The sequence below is a fragment of the Alosa pseudoharengus genome, unplaced genomic scaffold, assembly GCF_046254945.1.
Source record: "Alosa pseudoharengus isolate Yale_2024_CS ecotype anadromous, Long Island Sound unplaced genomic scaffold, YU_APseudo_1.1 YU_APseudo_1.1_scf_6, whole genome shotgun sequence".
Classification (NCBI taxonomy): domain Eukaryota; kingdom Metazoa; phylum Chordata; class Actinopteri; order Clupeiformes; family Clupeidae; genus Alosa; species Alosa pseudoharengus.
In genome coordinates, this window is record NW_027468848.1 from 2,410,012 (window position 1) to 2,427,328 (window position 17,317).

Genomic DNA, 17,317 nt, shown 5'->3' on the forward strand with positions numbered 1-17,317 from the left:
AATATTTTTTGTGATTTTGACGATAACGATTAGTCGATATCCTTTAAAAAATTGTTTTTGTTAAAGTCTGAGTTACTTTACAGCTCATTATTTATGAATAGCATCATTACAATAACCAATAACCTAACCTGTGACTTTTTAACCAAATCAACCAATGCATTGTTATGACACATTTCCAATTCTGCCCCCACTTGTGTGTGTGGCAATGACATGGTCTAGCTGACTAAGCTACGTTAGAGAAGATGAATAGGCCTAACAGTTTCCCAAGAGAAAGTCTGAAGCTGAAGTTTCTTTCAAACCTTTACATAGGATTCACTGTAAAACTAAGAGCAGACCAACAGAGTAGCCTACATCTCAGTTATTTCCTTATATGTTTTGTTTTAGAGCAATCTTGTAGGTTAGCATTCCAAGTTACAGAATAGAAACTAATGCGTTAGCTTATGGCTAATGTATATGAGAAATCCCATAGAGATGCTAACGGTTAGCATAATCGGTAAACGTAGATATTTAGAGCGAACTTCAGTCCATTTACAAAAGAGTTACATGAGAATAGTTATTTGTTTACAACTGACTATTAAAATACTCAAAGGCTAATGTTTTCTCTCCATATAATACCGTGTAGGAAAAAACGTGACTGTCTCATCAATGCTACTTGAACAGAAGTAGCTGCATAAAATCCCAAGTAGGCTACTCTCACTGCGCAAAATAAACATTAGGATGGCTCTGGGCTGCGTGGGACAACGTTGTGACCCACTAGTGATCACGTGACACTTGCTCTGCTGCACTTCTCCCGCATAGCCTACCTCCTGGGAATGTATGAGTCTTCAGTGTGTGATTTCGTGATTTTTTCCCCATAAGTAATTTAAATACTCGATAATGTCAATTTGCACATCGTTAAAACAACAATCACGATATTATCGCAGACGATATATATCGCCCACCCCTAACGCACACACAACACACACACACACACAACACACACATCACACACAGATCAACAGATCAGGGTACACACATTATGCACACACTCATCTCAGACTACGCACACACAACACACACACATCACACACAGACCAACAGATCAGGGTACACACATGATGAACACACATCTCAGACTGTATGAAAACAGTCACATAGGATCCAACTTTTCTGGGAAATACAGCACAGACCACGGAGAAAGAGAGATAGAGAGAAAGAGAGAGAGAGAGAAATAGAGAGAAAGAGAGAAAGAGAGAGAGTAACAAAAACTAACAAAGATCAAGCTCAGTCCAGCGCTGCTTCCCAAACATCAATTAGAGTCAACAAAAAAATGAATCAAGCAAAAGAAGATTATTTAGAGCATTGGACAAACCAAATTACAAACCAAAGTAGAATGTTTTCATATCTGATCCTAAAAAGAGAATATGAATTGGCTGAATATCTCGTCTCAGTCAGATACGAAGCAAAGGCACATCCTGACCAAGTACAGGCTCAGTGACCACAACCTAGCAATAGAAACAGGCAGGCACAGGAAAACCTGGCGGCCAAGAGAACAAAGATTATGTGGTCACTGTCAGGCAGAGGAGGTTGAGACAGAGGAGCACTTTCTTCTTCACTGCCAAAAATATGACACTTTAAGACAAACCTTTTTTATGAACATCCAAAAAGTCATACCAAATCTCATAGCCATTGAAGACAATAATACAATGGCCATACTTCTTGGAGAAGGGCCCTCTGCTACCCTGGCAGCACAACATGTCTTAACATGAGGGACATGAGGGACATGGTATAGAAAATAAGACCTGTCTCTGACACATACATGTTCCTGGGCACAAATATATACATATATATGTACTCACAGACCCGCACACACACACACAAACACACACACACACACACGCAGAAAAAAATATATTGAAATATATTTCAAGTGTCAAAAATATATGTTTTGGGCCAATATTAACATATATTTCAGAATATATCACGTAAATATATTTCAAATATATATTGTTTTGTGTGTAGAATATATCTATAATCCCTGTATAAGCATATAATAGACATAAACAGGGTGATAACACACAAAGCTGCTACCAATGCCATGCAATGCTACCATGCTATCACATATCTAACTCTGGGGTGGTACAGCTGGCCAGACATGACTAAGAGACTTCTGCCCCTTAGATGGCACTGACACACCCCTCTGGCTCAACGACTAGTACATGACATCTCATCTTTCTGTGTGTGTGTGTGTGACTGTGTGTGTGTGTGTGTGTGTGTGTGTGTATGGTGTGTGTGTGTGTGTGTGTGCATGTACATTTGTGTGTGTGTGTGTGTGTGTGTGTGTATGTACATGTGTGTGTGTGTGTGTGTGTGTGTGTGTGTGTGTGTGTGTGTGTGTGTACATGTGTGTGTGCGTATGTGTGTGTGTGTGTGTGTGTGTGTGTGTGTGTGTATGTGTGTGTGTGTGTGCATGTACATTTTTGTGTGTGTGTGTGTGTGTGTGTATGTACATTTGTGTGTGTGTGTGTGTGTGTGTGTGTGTGTGTGCGTATGAGGGGCCGTCTAGGCCTTAATTCATACTTGGTCTTACACACACTATCATAATCTTGCACATACACCACTATACTCATGCACACTCACTATTATAGTCATTTTACATGTAAGTATGAGAGGGTATAGTCGTGTATGTGAGAGAGTATAGTACTGTATGTGAAGGAGTATAGTAGTGAATGTGAGAGAGTATAGTAGTGTATGTGAGAGAGTAAAGAGTATAGTAGTGTATGTGAGAGAGTTTAGTAGTACATGTGAGAGAATATAGTAGTGTATGTGAGAGACTATAGTAGTGTATGTGAGAGAGTATAGTAGTGTATGTGAGAGACTATAGTAGTGCATGTGGGAGAGTATAGTAGTGTATGTGAGAGAGTTTGGTAGTGTATGTGAGAGAGTATAGTAGTGTACTGTATGTAAGAGAGAGTATAGTAGTGTATGCGAGAGAGTATACTAGTGTATGCAAGAGAGTATAGTAGTGTATGCGAGAGAGTTTAGTAGTGTATGCGAGAGAGTATAATAGTGTATGCGAGAGAGTTTAGTAGTCTATGTGAGAGAGTTTAGTAGTGTATGCGAGAAGGTATAGTAGTGAATGCAAGAGAGTATAGTAGTAAATGTGAGAGAGTATAGTGGTGTATGTGAGAGAGTATAGTAGTATATGTGAGAGAGTATAGTGGTGTATGTGAGAGAGTATAGTAGTATATGTGAGAAAGTTTGCATGAAACGGAAGGGAGTTTGCATGAAACGGAAGGAGTTTGATTTCTCAGTTCCTGATTGGTTTGTCAATGTCACTTCTCTCTAGCTAGCCAATTAAAATCAAGGAAGGGGCGGGACCTACACTGTCAACAATGTTCGTGTAGACCTAGTGGTGGAGGAAAAAATCAGCCAAGTCCTATGTGACTAAATATTAAACTACTACTGCAAACCGAATGCAAATTAGGCTACAAAGACATGAGGGGTGCCTATTCTATTGTAGCCTAATAGCCAGTGGCGTAACAAGCCAATGGTGGGCCCAGGTGCGAGAGCGCTAAGCGGGCCCCATACCGACGAACTTTGGCCCAGGATGAATTAGCTCTGATACATGCAATACACATTAAGGGCGACTTCAATTGTTTATGCAAAGGGCCTGAGGCACCGAAGTAGTTTAGTAGTTACAGATTACAATTTCAAATAAAAAACACACGACTACATATCCATTACATGTAAAAATATAAAAAAATAATTTTATTAACAGCCTGCAGGCCAGGGTAATCTAATATTACTGCATTAACATCAACTCGCATGGAATTATGGGAACACTCAATGCGCTTCTTCAACCCTCTGCTGAAACTGCAAGCGTAGATTGCTTGCTTATAAACTCGCACTGCGCAGAAACAAAACTTAATGTAGCCAAACTTATTTAACCGTCCAGAAACCAAATAAAATCATTCATATGCATACAATCCCCAATATGCGTGAATTAGGCCATTAGAAGAAGGCCATCTTACGAGCCTTTCGTTGTGCAAAATGTTCCCAATATTTAATGCTCTGGCTCTCGTATTTTCAATGGACAGGATAGCTAACCCGCGGAGAATCTCCTGCCCCATGCTGCTTATTAGGTAGGTTATTATAGGTCTTAATAAGTTTGAGTTTGGAAAAAGATCGCTTAGCTGTTGCCACAGTCACAGGCAATGTCAGAAACAACATGAGCCCGAATGTGGATGTTACACTGTCAATCTACCACCAGCATTTTGGCAAGTTGAAAAATAGATGACTTCTGTGAAATCTCTGCTTTAAAGCAAGACCTGAATGAGAGGAGTTGTGTTGGGAATGTCGGTGCAATGTCCCTGCTATAATGGTCTGACAAACGTCTTGCCTTTTCAAGCAGTTCATCATCACCTGCGAGTTGAAGGGTCATAGGACGTAAAGACTCAAACACATGACAAGTTTCCCGCATACTTGCAAATCTTTGGGAGAGCTGACTGATTATGATGTCCAGAGTTGCATTAAATACCTGCACTTTGAAGTATCTCTCTGCATCGGTTAAGCGCTCATCTTCCGATAGATCGTCAAAGTGACGCTTCACTCTCCGTGCTCTAACATTCTAAAGTTCAAAAAAAAAAAAAGGGCGGGGGTAGCGACGGGCCCCGGGAGGTCACGGGCCCTGGTGCGACTGCACTTGCTGCACCTACTATAGTTACGCCACTGCTAATAGCCTAGGCTACCAGCTCCTTTTGTCAGGCGAAGTCATATTTTAGTGAACTGAGATCTGAAAGATTGCTGCCATTGCAGTTAGCTAGTTAGCTAGCATTCCAGCAACATTCCAAAAAGGACGTGCATTATAGTTTGGCTGTCACACATTTTTGGTAACCTTGTCTGCTGTTGCCAGTGACTCGTGAGCCTGTGTCCACATCGTTATTTTTGCACTGGCAGCCAAAGATTCTAGAACAGAGCTCCAGACATCGCTCCTTTCATAGTGCTGCGGGTCAAGTGTTTATTGTTGCTAGGTTACCAAACTATCTACCAGCAGCATGTCTTTGCTGCCTGGCTTAATGCTAACTAACTAGCTAACTGAAATGGCAATCTTTCAGGACTCAGTTCACTAAAATATGACTTCGCCAGACAAAAGGAGCTGGCATTACAATAGAATATGTCACCCCTTGTGTCTTTGCAATTTGCATTCGGTTTGCAGTAGTAGTTTAATATTTAGTCACATAGGACTTGGCTGATTTTTTCCCCCATCACTAACGTTATGCAAACTGTGTTGACAGTGTAAATGCTAGGTCCCGCAGCAATTTTTCAGGACTCAGTTCACTAAAATATGACTTCGCCAGACAAAATGAGCTGGTAGCTAGGCAATTACAATAGAATAGGCACCCCTCATGTCTTTGTAGCCTAATTTGCATTCGGTTTGCAGTAGTAGTTTAATATTTAGTCACATAGGACTTGGCTGATTTTTTCCTCGACCACTAGGTCTACACGAACATTGTTGACAGTGTAGGTCCCGCCCCTTCCTTGATTTTAATTGGCTAGCTAGAGAGAAGTGACACTGACAAACCAATCAGGAACTGAGAAATCAAACTCCTTCGTTTCATGCAAACTCCCTTCCGTTTCATGCAAACTCTCTCACACACACCACTATACTCTCTCACATACACCACTATACTCTCTCACATATACTACTATACTCTCTCACATACACCACTATACTCTCTCACATTTACTACTATACTCTCTTGCATTCACTACTATACCTTCTCGCATACATTACTAAACTCTCTCACATAGACTACTAAACTCTCTCACATAGACTACTAAACTCTCTCGCATACACTACTAAACTCTCTCGCATACACTACTATACTCTCTTGCATACACTAGTATACTCTCTCGCATACACTACTATACTCTCTCTTACATACACTACTATACTCTCTCACATATACTACCAAACTCTCTCACATACACTACTATACTCTCTCACATACACTACTAAACTCTCTCACATACACTACTATACTCTTTACTCTCTCACATACACTACTATACTCTCTCACATTCACTACTATACTCCTTCACATACACTACTATACTCTCTCACATACACGACTATACCCTCTCATACATACATGTAAAATGACTATAATAGTGAGTGTGCATGAGTATAGTGGTGTATGTGCAAGGTTATGATAGTGTGTGTAAGACCAAGTATGAATTAAGGCCTAGACGGCCCCTCATATGTGCGAGTACATTTGTGTGTGTGTGTGTGTGTGTGTGTGTCCGTGTGCCGTATGGTGTGAGAGTAAAATCCCTGCTGCTCCAGAAATACAAAAGAGCTCTTGTGTGCTGACTCTTTTAAAAGATGTCTGGGCAAAAGCCCCTAATTGATTTGCAGTGATTGGACCTGGAGGAGACCTGTGTGTGTGTGTGTGTGTGTGTGTGTGTGTGTGTGTGTGTGTGTGTGTGTGTGTGTGTGATTGAGCCTGGAAGAGACTTGTGCGCGGCCCAAAGAAAGAATGCTTTAGTCGGAGTCTGCGCGACAAGGAAGTGTCTAACCGCCCGGTCTGCTACGCGTGTTGAACCGGCCAGTCCCCTAGGAAGCGTTGATCTACCTGGTCCCCTAGGAAGCGTTGATCTACCTGGTCCCCTAGGAAGCCTTGATCTACCTGGTCCCCTAGGAAGCCTTGATCTACCTGGTCCCCTAGGAAGCCTTGATCTACCTGGTCCCCTAGGAAGCCTTGATCTACCTGGTCCCCTAGGAAGTGTTGATCTACCTGGTCCCCTAGAAGCCTTGATCTACCTGGTCTGATCATGTTCTAGAGGTCTCTCCACTGATGAACTCTATGGGGTTGGGTGGATCGTGTTCTAGAGATTTCTCACACACAAACTACTATTTTACTGACTATAAAAATAATAATTATGTAGGAAGTTCAGAAGTTCAGAACCCAGACTTGACCTGCACACTAAATTTAATACTCAATACACTTGGAGGAGGTCTGCGTCCTTTCTTTTCCAGATATTTTAGGATTTCTCCGTGGTATCGTTTCAGTATCGAGCATCGAGATATTTATGGCAGGTATTGTATCGAAGTCATAATTTTGGTATTGTGACAACACTACCCCATGCACACACACACACACAACCCCATGCACACACACAACCCCATGCACACACACACACAACCCCATGCACACACACAACCCCATGCACACACACACACACACACAACCCCATGCACACACACAACCCCATGCACACACACACACACACACAACCCCATGCACACACACAACCCCATGCACACACACATTTCATTCTGTCACTTTCTCGTACACACTTCACTTCTTATTCACACGCAAACACGTGCACACACACACACACACACGCACGCACGCACGCACGCACAGTGCACAAAGCTGGTGCTTCGAGGACATGGTGAGTGCTCAGGGAAACTACAAGAAGGTCAACATCAATGCAAAAGTGAGGCAGTATCAGTGAGTGTGTGTGTGTGTGTGTGTGTGTGCCAAACATGTGTGAGAAAGAGTATGTGTGCCAAACATGTGGGAACAGCAGTAGTGATCGGGAATCTGTGTGTTCTCTGAGGTATGTGTTTGTGTGTGTGTGTGTTCTTTGAGGTGTGTGTGTGTGTGTTCTCTGGTGTGTGTGTGTGTGTGTGCATGTGTGTGTTCTCTAAGTATGTGTGTGTGTGTGTGTGTGTTCTTTGAGGTGTGTGTGTGTGTGTGTTCTCTGGTGTGTGTGTGTGTGTGTGTTCTCTGAGGTATGTGTGTATGTGTGTGTGTGTATGTGTATGTGTGTATGTGTGTTTGTGTGTGTGTGTGTGTGTTCTCTGGAGGTGTGTGTATGGTGTGTGTGTGTGTGTGTGTGTGTGTTCTCTGGAGGTGTGTGTATGGTGTGTGTGTGTGTGTGTGTGTGTGTGTGTGTGTGTGTGGGTGTGTTCTCTGGAGATGTGTGTTCAACTTCTTCAGCATCCTGTCCCACCTTCCTCATTGTTCTCCAATAACTTCCTTAGATGAAAAACTCTCTCTCTCTCACACACACACACACACACACACACACACATACACACACACTCCCAGTCACAAACAAACACATCCACACACTTCAGAGTTTAAACAATCCTCCCACTATTGATGGAACATGTCGATCACACACACTTTTCCCACCACCTTTAGCTTAGTCTTGTTTTTATATTGGGCTTATTCGCAAACACCGCCGCTGCCATATTGTTGACATGACATTCCAGTTCTATAGGCTAGTCTATATGCAATCTGTTGTTGTTGTTTACATACAACACACAAGATAACTAAAGGATGATAGTTTAGAAGTTTAAGTGACAACCACCTGCGATTGAGATCATCTGAGGTTCTTGATATCACACAATCCCACAACATCCATTTCTCTAGGATGAGAGCCGCCACAGCACACTAGACCTGCTACCTCCCTACCATCTGCTTTCTAAGACTGCACAATGAATCGCTTTCTGATCGAATTAATCGATCTGCACAATTAATCGCTTTCTGATCGAAATGGCAATTTGAACTAGCACAGCTAGCGCAGTTAGCTAATTGCAAAGGCTACAATTAATCGTGCAGCTTGCAACTTTGTCCCAATGCATAATGTTTTCACATCTACAGGATCTGTTTATGTATGTCACTCTCCTTGTGTCATCACAGACAATAAAGCTCACCAAACAGGAGTGAGTGCTGTTCTTCTCATGCACTAGGCATGCTCACCAATCAGAAGTGCTGTTCTTCTCATGCACTAGGCATGCTCACCAATCAGAAGTGCTGTTCTTCTCATGCACTAGGCATGCCCACCAATCAGAAGTGGCCCATCTTAAAGCCACATTTGGAATATTGAACTGAAGCTTGACTTTCAAACATGTGATGTGACTGTTTCGTTCGCTCTGTCTTTATGCTGTGATTGCTTTCACTGATCTAAACTTCAGCTTTCTCCATGTCTGCTGATAAAGTGAGGACTGAAACAGTCTCTCTGAGAGTGGGGATCCAATCTCAGTCATGTGGAGATCAGTGGGGATCCCATCTCAGTCACATGGAGTTCAACATCATCTCTAGCCTGAGTGCAGCCAGATCAACATCGTGGCGACTCTGCCATTGCTCTCCATGGCAACAATATAGATTGTGTTTCCACTGCTCTCCATAGCAACAATATAGATTGTGTGTCCATTTGTATCCGTTGTTATGCTCCAGACATGTGGCGTTGTCAGCATCATGATCTATCAGGTGAGTTATAGGAACACTTATAATATATCAGGTGAGTTATAGGAACACTTATAATATATCAGGTGAGTTATAGGAACACGTATAATATATCAGGTGAGTTATAGGAACACGTATAATATATCAGGTGAGTTATAGGATCAGGTGAGTTATAGGAACACTTATAATATATCAGGTGAGTTATAGGAACATGTAGAATATATCAGGTGAGTTATAGGAACATGTATAATATATCAGTAGGAACACTTATAATATATCAGGTGAGTTATAGGAACATGTATAATATATCAGGTGAGTTATAGGAACACGTATAATATATCAGGTGAGTTATAGGAACATGTATAATATATCAGGTGAGTTATAGGAAGATGTATAATATATCAGGTGAGTTATGGGAACACTTATAATATATCAGGTGATTTATAGGAAGATGTATAATATATCAGGTGAGTTATAGGAACACTTATAATATATCAGGTGAGTTATAGGAACATGTATAATATATCAGGTGAGTTATAGGAACATGTATAATATATCAGGTGAGTTATAGGAAGATGTATAATATATCAGGTGAGTTATAGGAACACTTATAATATATCAGGTGAGTTATAGGAACACGTATAATATATCAGGTGAGTTATAGGAACATGTATAATATATCAGGTGAGTTATAGGAACATGTATAATATATCAGGTGAGTTATAGGAAGATGTATAATATATCAGGTGAGTTATAGGAACACTTATAATATATCAGGTGAGTTATAGGAACACTTATAATATATCAGGTGAGTTATAGGAACATGTATAATATATCAGGTGAGTTAAAGGAACATGTATAATATATCAGGTGAGTTATAGGAACATAGGAACATGTATAATATATCAGGTGAGTTATAGGAACACTTATAATATATCAGGTGAGTTATAGGAACACACGTAAAGACTTTCCTGAGAGGCAGTAAAACTCAGAGACCTGCCTGCCACTGCCATCCAAATCAGCTGATGTGATTGGTATCACGTTCACACGTGTATTATGTGCTGTCCACTTGTGTTATGTGCTGTCCACTTGTGTTATATGCTGTCCACTTGTGTTATGTGCTGTCCACTTGTGTTATATGCTGTCCACTTGTGTTATATGCTGTCCACTTGTGTTATGTGCTGTCCACTTGTGTTATGTGCTGTCCACTTGTGTTATGTGCTGTCCACTTGTGTTATATGCTGTCCACTTGTGTTATGTGCTGTCCACTTGTGTTATGTGCTGTGCTATGTGCTGTGTTATGTGCTATGTGCTGTGCTGTGTTGTGTTATGTGCTGTGTTATGTGTTATGTTATGTGCTGTGCTGTGTTGTGTTATGTGCTGTGTTATGTGTTGTGTTATGTGTTGTGTTGTGTGTTGTGTTATGTGCTGTGTTATGTGTTGTGTTATGTGTTGTGTTATGTGTTGTGTTATGTGTTGTGTTATGTGCTGTGTTATGTGCTGTGTTATGTGTTGTGTTATGTGCTGTGTTGTGTTATGTGTTGTGTTATGTGCTGTGTTGTGTTATGTTATGTGCTGTGTTATGTGCTGTGTTATGTGTTGTGTTATGTGTTGTGTTGTGTGTTGTGTTATGTGCTGTGTGCTGTGTTATGTGCTGTGTTATGTGTTGTGTTATGTGTTGTGTTATGTGTTGTGTTGTGTTATGTGCTGTGTTATGTGTTGTGTTATGTGTTGTGTTGTGTTATGTGCTGTGTTATGTGCTGTGTTATGTGTTGTGTTATGTGTTGTGTTATGTTATGTGCTGTGTTATGTGTTGTGTTATGTGTTGTGTTGTGTTATGTGTTGTGTTATGTGCTGTGTTATGTGCTGTGTTGTGTGTTGTGTTATGTGTTGTGTTATGTGTTGTGTTATGTGCTGTGTGCTGTGTTATGTGCTGTGTTATGTGTTGTGTTATGTGTTGTGTTATGTGTTGTGTTATGTGTTGTGTTATGTGCTGTGTTATGTGCTGTGTTATGTGTTGTGTTATGTGCTGTGTTGTGTTATGTGTTGTGTTATGTGCTGTGTTATGTGCTGTGTTATGTGCTGTGTGTTGTGTTATGTGTTGTGTTATGTGTTGTGTTATGTGTTGTGTTGTGTTATGTGTTGTGTTATGTGCTGTGTTATGTGATGTGTTATGTGTTGTGTTATGTGTTGTGTTATGTGTTGTGTTATGTGCTGTGTTATGTGCTGTGTTATGTTATGTGTTGTGTTATGTGTTGTGTTATGTGTTGTGTTATGTGTTATGTGCTGTGTTATGTGTTATGTTATGTGCTGTGTTATGTGTTGTGTTATGTGCTGTGTTATGTGCTGTGTTATGTGTTGTGTTATGTGTTGTGTTATGTGCTGTGTTGTGTTATGTGCTGTGTTGTGTGTTGTGTTATGTGCTGTGTGTTGTGTTATGTGTTGTGTTATGTGCTGTGTTATGTGTTGTGTTATGTGTTGTGTTGTGTTATGTGCTGTGTTATGTGCTGTGTTATGTGTTGTGTTATGTGTTGTGTTATGTGTTGTGTTATGTGTTATGTTATGTGTTATGTGTTGTGTTATGTGCTGTGTTGTGTGTTGTGTTATGTGTTGTGTTATGTTATGTGCTGTGCTGTGTGTTGTGCTGTGTTATGTGTTGTGTTATGTGCTGTGTTGTGTTATGTGTTGTGTTATGTGTTGTGTTGTGTTGTGTTATGTGCTGTGTGCTGTGTTATGTGCTGTGTTATGTGTTGTGTTATGTGTTGTGTTATGTGTTGTGTTATGTGTTATGTTTTGTGCTGTGTGCTGTCCACTTGTTACACAAAGCCTGAACACAGTTTGGCACCTTGGAGAAGCATGTCTCAGCTTTCTCTGATTGGCCAAAACGCTCTATAAAACCAAGTGTACACAGGGCCATTCTGTTTCACACAAGCTGCAAAGTTCTCCCTGGTTCTCCATGGTTCTCCCTGGTTCTCTTGTCTTTACCCCCACAGCATCACCCAAGCCACTATGTACCACAAGAGACAGTGTAAAAAGGTATAAAGTAATCATGGAAATATGTAAATAAATAATCTTTACAAATCCAACATGTTGATGCTGCAATGATGCTAATGCTTTGTTTATTTTGTACATCATGTGGTATAGTGCATTAATTAATGCACATGCATTAACAAAACACACAAACACACACATGTCACAATCTTTCAGACACACTCTCTCTTACACACACACACACACATTATTAACATTGCAAAAAGATATTCATCATCAATTGCCACACAAACATACAAGCACTTACATCACTCACAACATACAACGTCTAACATCACTCACACATACTCATATATACTTCATCTCTCTTCTCACCCAAATCACACACACACACACACACACACACACATTATGTCTGATACACACATGCACATATTAGTCATGTTGGTAGTGCTGCTCCATTAGACTATAAACTGTAAATCAGGTCAGATCATTCATATTCATCACCCTCTCTCTCTCACACACACACACACACACACACACACACTACATCTGACACACACATTAGGCCCTGCCGGTACTGTGTGTCCATCCTATGGTGGTATATCAGTGTGGTTCAGCCGTACTGTCCATTACACAGCTGCATTCTAATTGGGTGTCAGAGCTCCGCAGCTGCATTCTAATTGGGTGTCAGAGCTCAGAGTTGACCATGAGCAGCACCCTACGCTCACTCTCTCTCTTATCAGTCCAGAAATCCTGAAATCATATCTCACTCTCCGCTCCAGAAATCCTGAAATCACATATCACTCTACTACCGCTGCAGAAATCCTGAAATCATATATCACTCTCCACTGCAAAACATCTCATTTCATTCCACCTGTGTGTTATCTGTCCCCAACATCACATGTTCTATCTCACAAAGTTCTCATTTCACCTGTTATCTGACCCCAGTATTTCATCACAGCAGGGTCATTTACATCAAGGCCCCAGGAGACCCCTCACACACACACACACACACACACACACACACACACACATACACACACACACAGGAGACCCCTCACACACACACACACACACACACACACAGACACACACACACACACACACACACAGACACAGGAGACCCCTCACACACACACACACACACACACACACACACACACACACATACACACAGACACAGGAGACCCCTCACACACACACACACACACACACACACACAGACACAGGAGACCCCTCACACACACACACACACACACAAACACACACACACAGACACAGGAGACCCCTACTCTAAAAAACACCTCATCACCAACCATGTGTGTTCTACACAACACAAGGACAAGAGTACCCCCCCACACACACACACACACACATACACACACACAAATCAGTCTAGAATGACCTTCAAAACCTCCACACCAGGCCAGTTATGACCTCCAAACTTCAGCACTGGAAATGACCCCAAATCCTTGGCAGGACATATGGATATATAGATATATATACTGTACATATGATGTTTATTTCTTCCTGTGATCACATTGACACAGTGAGTATTGCAATAGGCTGCTATAGGTTGCTATTGTCTAGTGCAGATCTATGACAATGTCTAGTGCAGATCTATGAGACCATTTCTCTGCGCAGTGACATGTTTCCGTACCCTCTGTGCAGGGGGTGTTTCTCAACTTGGCAATAGTGGCTGGGAAGTGATCAACTCCCCCAGTTTGGACTAAGCCAGGAGGTGTCTGGGAAATGCTGTCACTTTAAGCAATTCACTTTCCCTTTAAAGCCTCGCCAATAAAAATGACAGCTGCAGACTTCCACAAAGGACTAATCATGACTTCAGAAACACAAAAGTGAGCAGTAAACCCAAACAGTCTGGCTTTTATTGGGCCGGCCCGTGAAAGAGCCATTCCTCCAGCAATGCGAACCGGGCGCTCATTAACGACCGTGGACTTGGGAGGCGCGGGAAGGGGGTCGGGCTCCGGCAGTAAAAAAAAAAAAAGTCCTTGCGAAATGTCCTTTTTCAAAAATGCCAATAAAAGTGTACGAATAGAGGGGACTTGGCCTTCACAATAGCAATGACATTTCGCGGGTCTTATAAACTACTGAAAACAAGCAGCATTCCTGAGAACTGACGCACGTGTTTAGGTTAAATATCAGTTTCAACATGCACTGCAGTTTGTTTGTTTAAAAGACCTGTTGGACAGAACTCTAGAACTCTACATTTACTCGGATACATTTTGGGGTTTGTAACGTGTCTCCTTAGTGTAATCTGTATCATTACGAGTGCTCAGCATTATTCTCAATTTTAGGTTCCCGGTATTTTGTTTTCAATACCTCTTTGAGACTGTCATGTCAGATGGATATGAGATATTTAAGCCACAGAAAACGAGACAAATTCTGCCCAACATGGAGAAGGATATTACGCAATATCTGGCGTTCGATAGTTTCCCCAGACTCCTCGTGTTCTCTGGCACTAATCGGTCAGTTCAGCATTCACCATCTGAAAGTCACCGATGTCTTCATGCTGTGATAAGTCGCTAAAACAGCTTGGGTCTTGTGATCAGCGAGGGATCACTCAGAATGTCCCCGTGCGCAGCGGAAACTCCAGCGCGTGCTGACAGAGGAAGGGTGCGTTCCCCGCATGTAGCTAACGATAAATGTTTCAAACAAATAGGAAACGCTCACAGTATAATCTGGTCTAAGCACAGATTCCTGAGCATATGTTTTCTTCACGGTCAGATGGCACGATATACACCAAGTCTATCGGCCAACGTTCAACTGGCCAAGCCAAACCCGCAACTATGTAGGCTACGTTATGTGAGTGTATTCTGTAGCCTATAGCTGCCTGCTCAAATGGCACTTCTAGAAAACTATGGAAGCCAACAGGAGTTCCCAGGTGTCTTGTTGATTGTATCGACATCTCTTAGTAGCGAATATTAGTCTGCTGTAATTCAACACTGTGATGTGTTTTACATTAGACAGCGGAGTCTCGCGGCAAATGAAATGCAAAGTGATTAACTATGGTGGTGACATTTAGCGCGAATAAGCAGCTCGAGACTCTCATCATCTCTCCTCAACAATTGGAGTTAATAGAAACCATATTTTGTGCAGGGAGCAAAACTCACCTAAAGACAGAAAAGGTTTGGTTTCCATGTTAGCTCATTCCAGCGGAGTTTCCAAGAAGGGAGCAACACCGTATCCTACTCCGGTAAGCAGGCTGCAATCATCCAGAGGCCGTTGCTGGTGACAGTCTAAAGTCTGAATTCCGCTGTCAAAATCTACTTCGTGCAACTAAACTCTGTCGGTTTCGCTCCGTGCTGCGCTCGCTCCCAGGCTCCGCGCTCCTCATTCCTCGCCTGCCCCTACCAGCCACACACGCGGGGAGGCGCGTGGGGGGACTCCGACTGGCGCCAGCGCACACGCAGTGACGAGTTCTCAACGCCTGTGCTGTGCAACACCGTTGGCATACAGAGCAGTCGCGCTGCATTTCTCTTTTACCAGAAAAACAAACGTCCATTTGCATAATCAGACAACCTGAGTAAGTGAAAACTGTAAACATGCTGTAGACTGTAACCAAAAAAGCACCCTACCAACCAAAGATAAAGAAACATAGTGGACTGTGGACATAATCAATCCATCCAATAGTCTCAGTGCATTGTGATTAAAGTATTATATATGTGGCACAGTGGCAGACACTGCAGCTTTGCATATTTTTATATTACAAATAGATAGTTTCATCCTCTGTGCTCTCCCCCTATCTGCAGTGGAGCGTGCCAGGCCTTCCTCTCTGTGCATGTAATGATCCAGTAACTGTCACCGCATAATGACTAAAACATTTTAAATGGAACGAACATTACAAACTGCTTTGAAATCATTTCATTGTTAACATATGCGTAATTTATCTTCTACAGTATTAAAAGATTTGTGTGTTTATTGTCACAATTAGGCTATAATCTGTCTTTTAGAGACTGCGTGTGATCCTTTTTTGTAAAGCTTTGTGAAATACTTTCACTTAATGGTGTGGTGTGTTAATCCTGTGGAGACTTCATGAGATCCTATCTCTCTCTCTCACACACACACACACACACACACACACGCATGCACATTTTGCGTGCTGGTCTCAGGCCTGCTGTGGGAGTGTGTGATGTTGCATGGTGTGTGTGTGTGTGTGTGTGTGTGTGTGTGTGTTCTGCAAGCCTGCATCTCTGCAACGTTGCACACGCCTCATCTCCAACCTCTACCTCTGCTGCTGCAGATGCTGCCGGGAGATGAAGGGAATTCATCATTAATTAATTATTAATTAATGCAGCTGGCACATTGAAGATCCAGCCCATCCGTCCACATTATGAGCTCAGCAGCTGAGGCTGGCAGCAGCAGTACCAGCGGTAGTGCTTCATTGTACCCAATGTATTCCCAGTTTATGCCCACTGTACCCATTGTATGCCCAGTTTATGCCCACTGTACCCAATGTATGCCCAGTTTATGCCCACTGTACCCAATGTATGCCCAGTTTATGCCCACTGCATGCCACAGCACACGCACAGCTGACTCCTGGGACATTGCATCGCTATAGGCTAGTGGCACTCTGTCGTCCAAACATGAGCTGAAAGCTTGTTTTATGTATAGTGGAAACAGCCTTAACATGAGCTGAAAGCTTGTTTTATGTATAGTGGAAACAGCCTTAACATGAGCTGAAAGCTTGTTTTATGTATAGTGGGGGGTACACAACAGCCTTACATGCAGTGGAGTCTGCATGGTGCAGTGCAGGATGTGAGTTTTTGTTGCTGTGTGTGTGTGTGTGTAAGTGTGTGTGTGTGTGTGTGTGTGTGTGTGTGTGTGTGTGAGTTAATGAGTGTGAGTGTGTGTGTGTGTGTTTGTGAGTTAATATGTGTGTGTGTGTGTGTGTGTGTGTGTGTGAGTGAGTTAATGAGTGTGTGTGTGTGTCTGTGTGTGTGTTTGTGAGTTAATATGTGTGTGTGTGTGAGTATATGACAAATGAAAGTATCTTTGAACCACCTGGATTCTGTCGGTGGAATATGAATGAGGACTGAGACATGCCTCTGTGCTTAAAA

General features: G+C 42.0%; 1 protein-coding gene across 1 annotated transcript in view; it reads right to left on the minus strand.

The window, feature by feature from the left end:
• LOC143105665 (retinoic acid receptor RXR-alpha-B-like) overlaps window positions 1-15,545 on the minus strand; it is a 91,028-nt gene extending 75,483 nt beyond the window's left edge. Inside the window, exon 1 of the mRNA XM_076269724.1 lies at window positions 15,371-15,545. Coding sequence (XP_076125839.1) covers window positions 15,371-15,398 — 28 coding nt within the window. The 5' untranslated portion in view covers window positions 15,399-15,545. The remainder of the gene's footprint in view (window positions 1-15,370) is intronic.
• Window positions 15,546-17,317: the final 1,772 nt, after the last annotated feature.